Consider the following 17,709-nt stretch of genomic DNA (forward strand, 5'->3'; position numbering starts at 1 on the left):
TGGTTTTACATAAATAAATTAGAACGATGAAAAATCAGTACTTGATTGGGGGAGAAAAAAGATTGTTCAGATTTGGATTTGATGGATATGTTGCTATAATCCAAACAAGCATGCCCCCTTCAGAACGTAATTAATTGCTGTCAGTTCTTGGCAAATAGAGCATTCTTTATTAACACATTTTTGCTTCAAACAACATTCAGTTGAGGTGAAGTCAGAACATTAGTTTAATTTACTCTGCCCTAATTCCTGAATTTTAGAATTAGTGCCTATTTCCTTAAAAGGTCAAGTTGTTTTGTTTCCTTGACTTTGATTAAGGGTAATTAACCCATTCATGGTACTATTTAATTAGAAACAAAGATATATTGGATGCTTTAAGCTCTGATCTTTGTTAATATCCACCATTTTGAAGAAAGGTTAGTAACTTAATGCAAGGCTGCATTAAATCCAATAAACAGATTACTGCAACTAGGATACACATCTCTACAAAGGCTGAACACAGAAAAGGTACAGGTTCAGAAACTGCTGTTGAATCATTGAGAGGGAGAAGATGGTTCTATAAAAACGTGAAATTGTATTATGAATTTAACTTTTCCAAACAATCAGTCGGACTACATTAGCTCTACAACTTTAACAACCCTTCATGTTCTACAACATGTATTATTGAAAACCAACATCACAATTTGTAAATACCACCAAGGTATGTATAGTAAGGATAATGCTAATTACAGATCTGCAAAATCCTCTTCTGACCATAATTAAATATTGATGTAGCCTATTAAATCTAAACACTACATGATTTTGTTTTTCTACTTCAGTGAAATCGCTCTTTTATAAAAAAAAAAAAAAAATGTACTAAAGCTGTTTTACAAAGAAATAGTCGAATTTTATCAGGTATATTCTGTGTACTCAAACTTATTGCAAAAGCAGATGTTGTAACCCCTTTTTTAATTTAGCCTATATGCACAAAATTAAGAGTTGCCAGCAACCTTTTTAAAAAAATCTCAAACGATAAAATTCTTATCTGCATATTTTAGGAACCTAGAGCAGGATTTGGTCATTTCAGCCCATCACTCCTGCTCACCAATTGTATTTTTTTTTAATTCCAATTCTCTGCCTTTTCTCCATATCCTAACGATATCTTGTTTTAAATGTCTCAACTGATTCTCCATCTATGGCCTTCAGGGGCAGTGCACTCCACATTTTCGCTAACATTGTGTGCAATCTTTTGCTGGATTTGTTTTTAATCAGTTTGGATCCACTTCTGATATTATGACCATTTTATTATGATTTCAGAGCTATTAGGAACTGAGTGCATATCATGTGTCTGCATCAAGATTCAAGTTCTTTATAAAATTTATACAAATCTGGGTATCTGATGGCCAATAGCACCTCTTCCTCTCTCTTTCTGCTTTGTCATTCTTTCTCAAACTGAATTACTTAGCGCTCACTTCCAAAGAAGTGTTGCTGTAGCATTATAGGCAGCTACTAGACTTATAGTTAATGCATAAAACAGCTGTTACTGTTAAGTCTCCAGTAGAAGGCTTTAATGCACTCCCACACTCGGTCAAGAATCTTCAAGGCCAGTTGACTATAGCTTTATGGGGAATGGTGTTTGTCAGGCCATCCATCCATTATTGGTGAAGTCTTTCACTGTATAAAACCAACAACATTGCATTGGGTGGGGGGGTGAGGAGGGAGGGAAAGAGAGGATAAATATTACTGCTTTATACTGAGGTGAACCCTATGTATCCCAATAAAAGATTCACATTGGACATACCTTTACAGTTAGAACACCATTATTGATGCCGCCTTTAGTAGTGCATAAAATTGTTTTGTAAAGTTGATCATTGGCATTTGAGCTACTGTATTAATGTACACAAACTACCTAACTAAGCAGCTAAATGAAGATGTGTCCTTTGCTATACAAGTAGTCTAAGAATTGTTTTCCAAAGCAATGGAATAGGTGGAATAGTTTTTTTAAAAACCCTAATTGCGTCTCTAGTTAACCACATGTATAATGGAACAATAAAGCATAACTAGTTGATTATGCCGCTCTTTTTCAATATGCAAAATAAAAACACATTTACTATTCTCTCCAGAGGAAATCTTACTGATGTCAAATGCCAGCAGATGGCATCTAGGATCTTGGCTGAGATGCTCGCTTATAAATCAACCAGTATCAGCACCATCAAAGTATTGTGACAAATTATCTGTCCTCATGAAAAATAAATGAGACTGATCAGGGATGAGGATGATCTCTAAAGTCTAACCTAGCTGAAATATTTAATGCACGCTTTGGCAGGCTATCATATGCTTTTTCATTCGTAATGATCAGCACTTTCAAATGACATGGAATTTTCATTGCGGTTGCCTGTCAGTCATATTGTGAAAAGCTGTATAAATTTATGCTTTCCCTGTATCATTCCAGTTTGTTTGAACCACTAGGATAATTGACAGCAGGCCAATAATTCTACGAGATATAAATTTGTTTATTTGGCACCTTGGATTTTGGCCTGTTCAGTAGGGTTTGAAAATTCTGTATTTCATTTGGCTGTGAAAAGTTGGAGTGGATTTTTTTTTTACACCTTTTTATAAATAGGTAAATCATTAGTTGCTATTTATAGATGCAGTGAAGTGAATTCAGAGTATATTAATTATTGTTTAGTTTCTACTGGTTCATGGATCCTTTTCATTCACCTATTCCCAATGCAAAAAGATTAAGTGACTCCTTAAAGTTGATGAGTCAGTGACAGTGAGATTATGACTGTTGTAGCAGCAATGAGCTGGATTAATATTGTTATCTGGTAGGTTCTATTTGGACATTCTATTAGTCAACGGGCAAAATATTTTTAATAGACATGGAAAAACTAAAGATATTGGTTGGGATGCATATTAAAAAGACAATTTAGCCCTGTTTTATAATGAAGACTAAATGTGTATAAATTAAATATAATTGCTTGTTTCTAATGTAAGCCATCTGTACTATGGTACAACTACCCCACAGGACCTTGATTCACTGGAAGCTTAAACTCGGCATAACTGCAGTGTAAGCAAATCATCTTCAGTATTTAGCTCTGACTAGCTATTATCCCACATATTTATGTATTCATATATTTTCCCATTTGGATTGAAGAAACATTAAAAATGTCTTTTTTGTGCTCTTGTTTTTAAGGCTGCTTTGAAATAATATTTCATACAAGTAAGAATCATGAAGGTTGGCATAAGAGATCCACTAGTAGGATGTTGAATTATGTTCTCGCTAGACTTTTTAGTAAACCCAACTCTTTGCACCAATGATGTAACTCTGACCACTAATCAGTATCTAAAACTAAACCCAACTAAATCAAAACAGATTCGAAGGGCCTATACATTGGATTAGGTAAAGATGCAAAGAGCGGTGGTAGGGATAAGTAGAACATAAATGGACTCTAGGGCAAATTATAACAAAATGTCAAACGAGTAGAAAAATGAAGCCAAGAGAAAACATTGAATGCAAGATTGCTAGGAACCTCTTGACTAATAAAGGGTTTGTCAAATTTGTATATGGTAAACAAAGGATGCAGAAAAGTATTGATTCATTTAAAAATGATGGTGGAAAGTTGAAATCTGAGGACAGAAATAGCCATTATTAATTTTTCACATTTGTCTTTATCCAAGAAAACAAGGCAAAGTTGTCCTCAGATTTTCAGGAACAGCGAAGGATAAGGGAGGTAGTATATGCAAATACAAAGATTAGATATTCTTAAAATAATGCCTGGTTCAAATGACTTACACCAACAAGTTTTAAAGGATATGGAAGTCGAAATTAACGAGGCTTTAACTGAGATTTTTATAAGTTTGCTAAATTCATGAGAGACTCTTGAAGTTTGGCCAACAGGAACGCATTATTTAGAATAGAGCGAAGACACACCTGGAATCTATAGACCAATATGTTTAACATCCATTGAAACGAAAACCTTTGAATATTATCCAATATATCCACCCGAGATGGCAAACACAATCCCTGTTTAGTATTTCATTGGAAAGACTACACCTCTAACCATGCAGCATTCCCTCAGTAACGCACTGGCGTGTCAGCCGAGATTATGTGCTAAATCTCGAACGGGGCTTGAATTCATGACCTTCTGACTCCGAGGCGAAAGTCCTACCATCTAGCCAAGACTGACACGGGCCATGGCTAATAAAGCTGAAAACGTTAGCAAACTATTACTGTGAAGTAAAGGCAGCAAATGAAGTACAGTACTGGAATAAAAACACAAACTGCTGGAAGCACTCAGCAGGTCAGGCAGCATCTGTGGAGAGAGGAACAGTTAACGTTTTAGGTCGAAGACCTTTCACCTGAAAGTACTGGGTTGCATTGGCAGACTGATGTAGTACAAATCTAAAGAGATTGTATTATTGTTGTATAAAGAGTTTATCGAGCCCCATGCGGGTACCGTGTACAGTTTATGGTCATCGAATCATAGTAACGATAGTATTGCCATAGCAGAGTGCAGCCTCCTACATCGGCTTCTCTCTCTCTTGCCTGTGCACTGTCACCTCAGGAGCTTCTAATCCTATATGTAGCCTCGCCCACCTCCAACCGTACCACCTCCTTCTCACTGCCGCTGAATCGCTTATTGCACGCCTTTGTCCGTGACAGGCTCACATCCACATTTACACCTTTTTACCTCCAGGATTAATTTCTCCAATGAGCTTCTCACCAGACTCTAGACCTCTACCCTACATGAAATTGAGCTCATCCAAAACTCCCGTACCTACATATCATTCCTCTCTCCTATCACTTAGACTGAAAAAAGATCAGACAGCTGCACTGTAATTTTATGTAATGAAAATATTCAATAGCTTGTGCATAAGGAATGATGGAATGCTTGAGGGTGTGTCTCTGCCAATACTTGCAAATATTGAAAAACAAAACCACAATTTAAATAACATAAAAAAGCAGATCCAGATAAAGATTGGAATGAAAAAAATAGAAGTAACTTTTTATTCCTTTCCAATATGATGTTTATCTGGCTCTAGTTGCTTCAGAAGCAGACTTGCCAATTTTTTTAAATTCGCAATCCAAAGAGAGTCGAGGACTATAAGCATTTCTGTTTTTATATGTTAGTAATGCTGTTTGGTAACGGAAGTTTATTGCAGTATTTTGCTTGTAGGCAAATACTTTCATTACATTATAATAATTTTGCAATTGAGTCACTCCAATAACTGACTTGACTTGGCAGCTTATAATTTTTTTTAATAAGCCAAGCAAATGTTTTGTTCCTGTTTTCAAAGCTGCTAATGTTAATCATTAGTGATTTAAGTTGACGGGTTATTCATGCAATAGTTGAATCACAGATGGAAAAGTACTGTACCAGTGAAAATTGTTTTTTAATGCTGTATAACAGTATGTATTTTCCAGCTTGGTGAATAGGATTTAAGTTAATTGGCAAGAAAAACAGAGGCGACATGAGGAAAACTATTTTTACGCAGCAAGTTGTTATGATCTGGAATGTACTGCCCGAAAGGGTGTGGAAGTAGATTCAATAATTAATTTCAAAATTAAATTGGATAAATACTTGAAGGGGGAAAATTTTCAGGGTTATCTGGGGGGGGGTGGGGTGGAAACGCAGAGGAGTGGGACTAATTGGATAGGTCTTTCAAAGAGCCGGTACAGGCATAATGGGCCGAATGGCTGCCTGCTGTGCTGTATCATTCTATGAAGAAAAAATGATCAATGTTTTGACATGATGGGCCAGAACTTCGGGTCCCCACGGGTGAGTACGCACTGGGTACTCATGCGTAGACCCAACGAAAGTGCCGGTTTCGTGCATGCACTGCGCATGCGCGGGAAACCGGAACTTCCGTTCCCTTAAAGGAAGGGGTTCACAGGTCGAACATGTGCGCCGGAGAGGCAGCGCATACGCCTGGAACTTCCGATTTTTTTTTCCAGGTTTTTCCGGGAGGGTAAGTCTCCAGTAGCTACGCTTATAAAAAGCAGTCGCAAGGCCTGCTTTTAACAAGGTAAGTGGTGAATTAAGTAAAATTAAAACATTTTTTCCACAGGTTTATTTTTTAAAAATACTTTAAAGAAAGGTAGTTTATTTTTAGCCCAGTTAGAAACTGTAATTAATTTTTTTGAAAATTTAAATTATTGTTTAAAAGTTATTTTATGTAATTTATAGTTATTTTTAAAATGTGATGTTTTAAAAAAAATTATTTGAAGTTTTAGTTATGTTTTGGGGCTGAATTGTATTCATAGATTTGACAGGTCTTCCTGTCAAATCTATGAATACAGGTTCCCTGCTACCATTGGCACTCCATGGCCCACGTGATCCCAGGGGACACATCGAACTAACTGCGCCCCTGGGATACGCAAGCACTGCGCGCCAGCAGTTGGAGTAGGCCCAGGATCGGAATCCCACGCAGGCCCACAGCACAATGGCCAGCGCGCTAGGCAAGTGCAGGTCGGAGGCTTGCACCCGCGGGAAGCCCCCGACCCGAATTTCAATCACTTTCTATATTTTATATAATCAAAACTGTGAGATTGCTCCAACATCACCAGGATAAAATGCCTACTGTGAACCTAAAACATACTCCCAGCCATTTTTACTTTAAATCAAACACAACCACTTGTATTTGTATAGCCCCTTTTTAATGTAGTAAAACGTCCCAAGGTGCTGCACAGGAGCATTGCAAGACAAAATTTGACACCGAGCCACATAAGGAGAAATTAATTAATTAGCACAAATATTTATTTTTGTTTTGAGTTTTCCCCTTTCAATTTGGAGATTATTTTATTGCTAAAATTTGATCTCTGGTTTCACATTACATGAAAGGAAAAGATATAAGTTGTCCTGTCGCCGATCTTCCCATATTTACTATCCAGTATGTACTCCCTAGGTTTGTTGTATGTGCCCCAAAGCTCTTTGGGGGGCTTGTATGTGCATAAGTGCTCATGCACGTGACTCAAACCAATATGCCTAAACCTTTAATGCTCCAATTGCTCACTGACGCAACCTGAAATACCACATCAGCCATGTCGCATGTTGACTCTTGCTATAATAAAACCACACGGAGGTTGAACAGTTTCCCGTTTGTTCTGTAAATTAGCTCTGCTCCAGTGGGGAGCTTACTGAGGGTGAGATGGAGCATTGCAGCAAGGAAGATCGAGAAGAGCGTTGGTGCGAAGACACAGCCTTGCTTGACCCCACTTCGTACGTGAATTGGGTCTGTGGTGGAACCATTGGTCAGGATCACGGCTTGCATGTTATCGTGAAGTAGGCGGAGGATGGTGACAAACTTTTGAGGGCAACCGAATTTGAGTAGGACACTCCATAATCCCTCACGGTTGACAGTGTCGAAGGCCTTTGTGAGATCAAAGAAGGCCATGTACAGCAGTTGGTGCTGTTCCCTGCATCTCTCTTGTAATTGACATGCGGTGAAGATCATGTCCATTGTGCCCCTAAGTGGGCGGAATCCGCATTGCGACTCTGGGAGGAGCTCTTCGGCCACTGGGAGAACGCGATTGAGGAGGATTCTTGTGATGACTTTCCCTGTGGCAGACAGCAGGGAAACTCCTCTGTAATTACCGCAATCGGACTTGTCACCTTTCTTGAAGATGGTCACAATTATGGCGTCTCTGAGATCCCCTGGCATGCTTCCCTCCTTCCAGATAAGAGAAACTAAGTTCCCCGCTGGAGTGGAGCTAATCTACAGAACAAACGGGAAACTGTTCAACCTCCGTCGCCTCCAGTCCAGACCCAAGGTCGTCCCGTCCTCTGTCGTCGAATTACAGTATGCAGACGACGCTTGCGTCTGCACTCACTCGGAGGTCAAACGCCAAACCATCGTCAACGCCTTTACCGAATGTACGAGAGCATGGGCCTTACACTAAACATCCGTACGACAAAGGTCCTCTACTAACCTGCCCCCACCACACAGTACTGCCCCCCCGATTGTCCAAGGTCGTGGATTTTGATAATGTGGACCACTTTCCATACCCCGGGAGCCTACTGTCAACAAGGGCAGACATCGATGACGAAGTCCAACACTGCCTTCAGTGTGCCAGTGCAGCCTTTGGTTGCCTGAGGAAGAGAGTATTTGAAGACCAGGACCTCAAACCTGGCACTAAGCTCATGGTCTACAGAGCAGTAGTGACACCCACCCTGCTGTATGCCTCAGAGACATGGACCATGTACAGCAGGCACCTCAAAGCACTGGAGAGGTACCACCAACGCTGCCTCCGCAAGATCCTGCAAATCCATTGGCAGGTTAGGCACACCAACGTCGGTGTTCTCGCTCAGGCCAACATCCCCAGCATCAAAGCTTTGACCACGCTCAGTCAGCTCCGATGGACTGGTCCCATTGTCCGCATGCCCGATACGAGACTCCCAAAACAAGCGCTCTACTCGGAGGTCCAGCACGGCAAGAGAGCCCCAGGTGGGCAGAGGAAACACTTCAAGGACACCCTCAAAGCCTCCTTGGAAAAAGTGTAACATCCCCACTGACACCTAGGAATCCCTGGCCCAAGACCGCACAAAGTGGTGGAGAAGCATCTGGGAAGGCGCCGAACACTTCGAGTCTCTTCGCCGAGAGCAAGCGGAAGCCAAGCGCAGGCAACGCGAGGAGCGCACGTCAACCCAAGCACCCCACCCCTTCACCGTCTGCCCCACCTGTGACAGAGACTGTAGGTCCCGCATTGGACTCATCAGTTACCTGCGAACTCATTTTTAATGTGGAAGCAAGTCATCCTTGGTTCCGAGGGACTGCCTAAGAAGAATAAAACCACAGACTAAAGCAGAATTACTGATGCACTATTTCGCACTAGACCCCAAAGACAGATGGAATACATAAAATAATTCAAAGGTTCTACAAGCATTGTAGCCCTATCCTTATTAATTCATGTATGCATTTTCTGGTAGCAAGCATTGCTCTACAGGATCGGGTTTCTTTCCTAACCAATAAATTCACATAATTGTCCCATAGTTTCATTGGTGTAATACATTGTCAGAAGTTGAAGTTTGAGTTCAGGTATTCTATTTAATTCAGTGTAGGTTGATTTTGGTTTGAATTTGCTCATTCATTTTTTGTATGAGTGGAGATGCTGCATAATTTCAAAGTAATGCAGCTCAAATAATTATATGTCTGAACCTCTAAGATTATAAACTTTGACTTTTAAATTTAATCCTTCTTGGGTCACTAGAGAACATTGGTGGGGGCAAGAAAGCAATTAGAAGGCAGTGACACGTCACAGATGGCCATTTAACTTGGATGAGGCAGATTGAATGATAGCTACTGTAAGCACAATCTGCATGTACTGCGTCAGAAAAGGGGGAAATGAGCATCTGTGAGTGAGCCATGTGATTTGTGGTAATGGATGATGAGTTTAGTCACGGATATCACTTAGATTCAGAAAAGCTACTTGGCCTACCATAAGGAACCAACATTAAGTTTTCTAGCAGCCACTCTAACCGTAAGTTGGGTTAATCTAGTGAGTAGCTGAGGTTTCGGGTTTGATCCCCAGTTTCTGCTTCTGTAGCTGATCTCCACTGAGGCAGCAGTCAGTGCGCTATGTTTAGTGTCAGCACCCCTGGATTTGGGACATGAGTAACAATCGGCCAGGTCCCAGTCCTGATTGCTACCTAACGCTTTCTGCGGGAACTGCACGCGGGTTCATATTGGCTTGCCTGTGCTGCCCTGGGACCAATAGCCTACTGATGCTCACTAAGACGTACCTAACAATAACCATGTGAGCAAGGTGTTTCTTCAGCCATCACCAGTAGGAATGTACCACAGCAGAAAGTCAACTCCTTTGTGTAAGAGAAAGAGAAGGGAGAAAAATAAAGATAAAGATAATGGTACCCAAGACTTCTCTTAAGTAGACCAAAGCAGCATAGCATCATTAACTTAAGAGTATAGGGAAAATAATTCAGTGGTTTTTTTTTGTATTTGTTCCTGGGATATGGGCGCCGCTGCCAAGGCCAGCATTTATTGCACATCCCTAATTGCCCTCGAGAAGGTGGTGGCTCACCACCACCTTAACCGCTGCAGTCATTGGGGTGAAGGTACTCCCACAGTTCTGTTAGAGAGGGAGTTCCAGGATTTTGACCCAGTGATGATGAAGGAACAGTGATATATTTCCAAGTCAGGATGATGTGGAACTTGCGGGTGATGGTGTTCCGATGCACCTGCTGCCCCGGTCCTTCTAGGTGGTAGAGGTCGCGGGTTTGGGAGGTGCTGTCGAAGAAGCCATGGCGAGTTGCTGCAGTGCATCTTGTAGATGGTACACACTGCAGCCACGATGCGCCAGTGGTGGAGAGTATGAATGTTTAAGGTGGTGGATGGAGTACCAGTCAAGCGGGCTGCTTTGTCCTGGATGGTGTCGAGTTTCTTGAGTGTTGTTGGAGCTGCACTCATCCAGGCAAGTGGAGAGTATTCCATCGCACTCCTTACTTGTGCCTTGTAGATGGTGGATAGGCTTTGGCAAGTCAGGAGGTGAGACACTTGCCACAGAATATCCAGCCTTGTTGCCACAGTTTTCATGTGGCTGGTCCAGTTAAGTTTCTGGTCAATGGTGACCCCCCAGGATGTTGATGGTGGGAGGTTCGGCAATGGTAATGCCATTGAATGTCAAGAGGCAGTGGTTAGACTTGCTCTTGTTGGAGATGGTTAAGTGGATTTACATGTTGTCAAAATTTGAATATGTTTTCCATACTTCCCTGTTAGTGGGCTGGATTTTGTGATGAGAATAATAGTGAGGCTAACAGTGCTCACCGTTATAACTGGGTAAATCTGACAGCAACTTCTGACGTCTGCACACGCAGTTAAAGGTGGAAATCCAGAAGTTGCTGTTGAGAGATACCCTGCTCCTTCACTGGCTGCACTGTTGCACTCCTTGTCGACAGACTTCGCACTGAAATGAATGCAACGGCGTGAACTTGAGGTACTTGCCCACTAGTTCTGCACTACTGACGGCAGAAAAAATTAGGGCTTTGGTAGTAAGTGAGTTTTTAACGGCATTATAATTATAAACAACCTCTCTGGCTCTAAAAAAAAATAATTTTTCCAAGTGTGGAGTCTCATTCCCTCAGAAGATAATTAGTGTTGGAGATTTAAAAACAATCTTTTTTGTACTTTTTTATTTCTGTGTTTCTCACCTTTTTCTGTTAATCAATCCCATCTGTATTTCCCAATCTTTATTTCGCTTTCTGTACATGATTTAAATGTAACCTATACTTCCTGGTTTATACTTCCTGGCTTAGACTGTGCGTCTCTGTGAGGATTCTTCAATCTGATTGGTTGAAGAGCAAGTCTGCACTCTAAAGCCCACAAAAACTTTCTGGGCAGCTGTCTGAGGTGAACGGCGAGTGCCGTTCCTTCCCACTGACTGCAAAATCCAGGCCATTAAGTCATTCACATGGTTTAACATGTTATATAGTGTGGTACAATAATAAGATACAGTATCCAGTTTTATAACCTAACCAAGGACATTAAATTGCAAATAAACCAGTGCATCTCAGACCACACATGGTCTAACTTGATTATTTACTGCTGAATATGAAAATCAAACAAAATCAAAAGCCTTTTACATTTCAAACAGTGGTGTGTTGGTGATTAGGACTTTTACCCATTGCTAGACTTGGGTTGATGTAATTTGGGTAATTGGTTCTGACAAAAGCCACATGTCTATGCATACCCAGAGGGCTCTGTGCAATAGGACTTATGTGCCTGGCCTCAAATTTATCTGTGCTGCTTTCCTTCTAAATTTATTGACTGATGTGAAAAAAATCTGCCTCATGTTGTTCCAATTTGCAGATGAATGCCATTATACCCACAGGCAAATAGATACCTATTGCTGTTTTATTTCTGAGAAGGGGTATCTTAAAATGTAAATGACAGAAACTGATCTTGGTATGCAATTTTCTGTCGATTTCCATCATACACCAACAACAGCTGTTGCCATTGTACAAAAGTGGCAGCAATTTTGCACTCACTACTTCAGTGCAAAGGCTTTCTTTATTATTTGAGCAGCTCCACTGTATAGTCCTGTTCTATTGCAGTTACTGTAGTATTTTACCAGATAGTGTTAAATAATGTGCTTGCTAACTTGCCCGCTTATAGTTTGTATTAGAGAGATTGCACAACTGTGAAACGTACTCATTCATGAGATACAGAGGCAGCTACTGATAAAGTCACATTTTAGTAGCCTTAAAGGGCTCTCGAAATAAGTTGTGTTCATTTGCCTTTCTGTATTTGAATCAGTGCCCTCGTTAAAGTAATTAAGCAACAACCAGTGTAGGCATTGAGGCAGCTCTATTATTGGCACTGGACCAGCTGATTTTTGAAATCACCTAGAACTATATCATACTAGAGTTTATCATTCATTTAACCTCCATGTACAAATAGTATTATTTCTATCCCAGGGAGAAAATAAATAACCTGCAGACACAATCTATCTTGGAGCTTCATGCCACATGAAACCACATTGACTAAGTGATCTACACCCATTCAGATATATAATAATTCCAACTCCATCCTGTTTTTTCCAATGATTGGGAATAGTACTGTAGTTTGACTGTCAGAAAAGAAGTTTTGCACCATTTATCAGTTGCTGGTTCTGTTTGTTCCATCTTGTATTCTTGCCACAGTCTAGTAGTTAATCATAATCATAATCAATTTTATTGTCATTGTTAGTGCACAAGTGCAGTACAACAAAATGTAGGCTTGCGGCTCCCGAGAGTGTACGTTTAGATTAAGACATTTAAACATTCAACATACATTTGGCTTGTAATACATAAACATAACCATAATAAAGTGCATTGGCAGATGTTCAGGCTTTAGAGTTTATTTGTGGAGTTCAGTAGGATGACAGCCCTGGGAAAGAAGCTGTTCCTAAATCTGGTCGTACGGGTGCGAATGCATCTGTAGCGTCTCCCAGATGGCAGGAGGGCGAACAGACTGTGGGTAGGGTCTTTGATGATGGACCGTGACCTCCGTAAACAGCGCTTCTGGTATATGTGCTCTATGGTCGGTAGCCGGGTGCCGGTAATGCGTTGGGCAGTTTTGACTACCCGCTGTAGGGCTTTCCGGTCATAGTAGCTACAGCTGCCATACCATACTGTGATACAGTTTGTCACAATCAACTTTTTGTGAAATTTTGTTTTTCAATTAATGCACTAATGTTATGGTTAAAATTTGGGTTTTCTTCTAACGGCTTCAGCTTGTGGTCACAAAGGATAGACATTTCTGTTAGCGAAGTGGGTCTCCCATATGCTGAAACCTTGTGCATGCTTGGTTTCAAAGGCTTACTAGGGCTTTGACCCAGAACGTCCATCAATGGTCCTTTGGCTATTGAGTCATTGAGCTTGACCTTTGATATACTGCTGGCTGAAGTCAGTTTTTTTTGTAACTCATTTGCCTTGTCTATCCAAAGTCATATAAAAATATATTACACAAATCTCCTAAATTGTTTGTTACAAAACTACAACATCACCAGCATATAAGTACCAAGTATAGTATTGGGCAAAAAAAAATCAGAGGTCAACAGTACATATTTTGCACATCACTGATATCAACCACCATAGCAAAAAAAGATAAATTAGGGAGTGTTGCCTCCACCCCCTTATGGCAGACTTCTTTAGCTCAATCATGCATATTAAAAATAACAAATTACTCTAAGCTGTTTCCTTTTCCTCCTGCTTTTATGTCAAGCAAAGCAGACATACTTTCCAGATTATTTTATACTAATTGCATCTTTAAATCACCATGTTGAAAGTGATTGGTATTCTAAATGGTCTGCATATGTCCTTTTCCTATGCTAATCTCTAAAAGGAAGGTGGATCTATTCCAAAGTGCTTTGTTAAAAGCTCTAATGGGCTTTGACTTGAGTATTGTACATCAGAAATATACAGATGGTTGAATTTAATTGTACCATATTTCATGGTGCTGAACAATTACAGTTGATTCATCAAAAAGAGGAATAAAGCAACACCAATCTTAAATTTCTCAACATTGATAAAAAGCCATTGTAGCATTAAGCAGCATTTTGCTGTGTATTTATAGTAGCAGATTTGAATGATCACTTTTTCTACTTGATAAATCATTGTGATCTTGCTGTTCTAGATTTTGCATACGCTTCATCCTCATTATAAGGCACTAACTTTGTTACATTACTGCTAGATCTTGGTTCCCAACTTTTTAATAGTGCATTTTGTGTTCTATTATGAAAGGCGCTATATGAATGCAAGTCTTTCTTTATATTGTGCCTTAGTCTCTATAATGCACTTAGTTAAAACAATGAACGCTGTATTTTCATATAAATGCGTTAGCTATCACACTAAAAACAAAACACAATCCCTAGGTGTTTCAGTGGAAGGAAAGTGAGCAAATTAGGCAAATCATCCACCCAGCTTTTATACATCTACCAGCAGCTGCTCAAGAGCAACAGACACCTGGGAGCACGACGTCTGTCTATCTGTTTTCAGGAGGGAGTGATACGTGGCAGGGGAGACCTGAAAATAGAAAAAGATAAAAGGGGAGGAATCATTTTAAAATGCTATCGATGATGATACCAAGTCAATTAAATAGGTAAAGTTAACGGTATATTTCTCTCAACATTTACAGATTAACAACTGAAATCTGTATTTTGAAAGATTAAAGTCTTTAAATATTTCAGTATTCTAAACATGTGTTTGTTTAAGATCGCCAGCTCCCAAAAACAATGACCAGAACTACTTCAGTAAATCAGTCATCTGTACATTGGATACAGTGATAGGTACAGTAAGTGCTTTCCCCAGTCATCTGTACATTGGATACAGTGATAGGTACAGTAAGTGCTTTCCCCAGTCATCTGTACATTGGATACAGTGATAGGTACAGTAAGTGCTTTCCCCAGTCATCTGTACATTGGATACAGTGATAGGTACAGTAAGTGCTTTCCCATGAGAGGGAAATGCAAAACCGTGGGATTTTTAAAAAACTTTTAACTACCCAACAATATTGGTGATATTGGAATTCCTGAACAAACTTTCTATGCAATTACGTAAATGTGCAATGACTATCTATCATCAAAGAATGAAGATTTTTCCCAGATATTTGAGTAATTTGCAAATGCAAAGACATTTCCACTTTGACTTTCAAATTATTTATAAATCAATTTCTTTCTAAACAAAAAAGGAATGAACTTGGCTTCAATATCTGCCGCCTTTGTGAAACTGCTCAGCTTGCATCATAAAATAGTCAGTGTTTGACCAACTGATTACAGGAAACTCTCGCTTTACCGGCACCTAAATAACCGGAAATCTCTGTTAACCGGCAAAATTCAGGAGTAGGTTCAGGTAAGTTTTAATTCATATTAGTGGCCGTTCCTGGATCTTGTGGCCGGGTTCCTGCACCTGTTGCTAAGCAACAGGGACGCTTGGATCTTGTGGCCGGAGTTCCTGCTCCTGTTGCTAAGCAACAGGGAAGCCTGGATTTGTTGCTGTGTACGGAGCTCTCGTACCTTTTACTTTACCTCTCTGTAATCCGGACTTTTTGATAAACCGGCACCACGCCGGTCCCGTTGGTGCCGGATAAAAAAGAGTTGTATCTGGCCATTATCACATTGCTGTTTGTGGGAGCTTGCAGTGTGCAAATTGGCTGCTGCGTTTCCTACATTACAACAGTCACTACACTTCAAAAAGCACTTACTTGGCTGTAAAGTGCTTTGGGACACCTTGAGGTCTTTGAAAGGTTCTATACAAATGCAAGTCTTTCTCATCTTTCTTTAACTGTATAACACATGACCAGTAGAGGTTTATTACTGGATTGTGTCAGTCATGTCCACAAGTTGTACATTTTCAATACTACTAATTCCAATGTCTATTCTGTACACATAGTTATAGTAGCATCAAAGTCATCCAGTTGGTGTTCTTTCAGTGTAGTTGATTTTTTTTTTAAATGTCTCTTCATTTAATTGTGATGGCCTCTTAATTTGCATAAAGTCAATTTTATGAAGGTTAATTATTTCTCTTGTATTCCCCCCCAGGTAACATCAACAAATGCCATATGGACTACTATTTCTTCCTGCTAGCAGCCATACAGTGTTTGACGCTGATTATTTTTATTATTGTGTCTGTGACATTTGATCGCCACAAAGCCAAATCTGGTGTGCTATTCATCAATGGAAGAAGGCAAAATGGAGAACTGAAGCAGAGCAGGAAATAAAAATGGGAACCACAACTTGTGAAATATGCCATTATTAGGAAAATACTTGTAAATCCTTTCATCAGGCCTATGATGGATTGGGTAGTATTGCTGGGCTCACCCACTGCAGACTGAACCTTTGAGGCTAAAGGGGTATTTTGCCTTAATGACTGTTCAGAGTTTACTGGCAGGTAATGCAGACTGTTCAGATGTGCTAGTATTGTTACTGTTGGCAAGGCAGCATTTCTTTTAGTTCTCCTACTTCAGCTGCTCATTGCCACGGAGAAATCCATGTGACATTCTGGTGTCTGGTAAAGTTCTCGTGCTCAGTAAAAGGTCTGTCGTTGGTTTTGAAATTCATGGGCCGACAGTAACTTTTAGCAAAAGCGAATATTAAGAGTATTTCAGTGAACTGGGTACTTTTTTTTAACCTGTAACTTGTGTTAGCTAGGTGATAACAAGGTGATGTGGTTTATTATTTTTATCTTTTGTAAATGTAAGTGGCAGTGATGCCTTTTTAAGGCTGTTCACCCCATCTGTAGAATGACCAAACATATAATTGCAACCTTGGCGATTCTCTAAATCATGTTTACAACTAAAGACTGAGGGAAATGCATCTTGCCAATAACCAGTTGACTGATAAATGGATAACTGGATTATATGTTACAAAAATTAAAAGTTGTATAGTAAAAGCTCGCTGATCATCATAACTTGCCAAATGCATGTATAATAGATTTGCACATTGTGGCCCGGCTACAATCTAACTGCTGGTTTTATGACTAATTTGAATTCTGTACATTTTTTCTGTTACAACAGCAATTGAACAAACCTGGCCAGTTGGTGACTTGTGTATTTTTTTCTTAACCTTGTGTTTTTAATTTTCATTTTAACAAAGAAATTGAAGGATACATGTCATTGGGAGCTGAGCCTTTCAGAGGATTGTTTTGAACACAGTATAAAATTGTTGTCTAATACCAAATAAATATAATTTGTTTTAACTGTAAAGCTGCTTTACTGATGTTGCAGAAATTGATGAAAACATGTTGCCAAACTTACTCCGTGATTTTATTTGAGGGTAGGTTTTTTATTACCAAACATATTTACATACATAAAATAAATTCCTGTTGCAGATTTTTTTGATAGTTAAATCTCGATTATCCGTGCTCCTATTATATGTACTCCCTGCATGTTTGCAAGAATTTTGGGGGAGAATAGAGAGAACTGCAGGAATTGAGATTTGGTTTTGCATAAACCAACCTAAAATGTAATTGAGCATTTTAAATTCAGTTTTCCATAGACTCTGTTCTTGATCCAGCACGATAAGAATTTATTTGGATAGCTGGCTGAGATGGTAGTACATCTGAGATGGTAGTATGTACTATCGGTGTGGCTCTGATATTTTAGCTTTGGGTCTAGGAAACTAGCAGGAATTTGGGCATTGAGTTCATGAAATCTGTGGGAACCAGACTGCCAGCATCTCTTTGAAGAATAACTTATTTTAAAAGTTGAATGATGTGCGATTATCTGGGCACGCTGGCAACT

General features: G+C 39.7%; 1 protein-coding gene across 1 annotated transcript in view; it reads left to right on the forward strand.

Moving 5' to 3' along the window:
- Positions 1 to 17,172, forward strand: part of slc15a4 (solute carrier family 15 member 4) — a 102,154-nt gene extending 84,982 nt beyond the window's left edge. The window contains exon 8 of the mRNA XM_085961691.1: positions 16,010 to 17,172. Within this exon, the coding sequence (XP_085817817.1) occupies positions 16,010 to 16,188 (179 nt within the window). The 3' untranslated portion in view covers positions 16,189 to 17,172. The remainder of the gene's footprint in view (positions 1 to 16,009) is intronic.
- Positions 17,173 to 17,709: the final 537 nt, after the last annotated feature.

The sequence above is a fragment of the Somniosus microcephalus genome, chromosome 19 (assembly GCF_052327205.1).
Source record: "Somniosus microcephalus isolate GS21.2 chromosome 19, FLI_Smic_1.0, whole genome shotgun sequence".
NCBI classification, from domain to species: domain Eukaryota; kingdom Metazoa; phylum Chordata; class Chondrichthyes; order Squaliformes; family Somniosidae; genus Somniosus; species Somniosus microcephalus.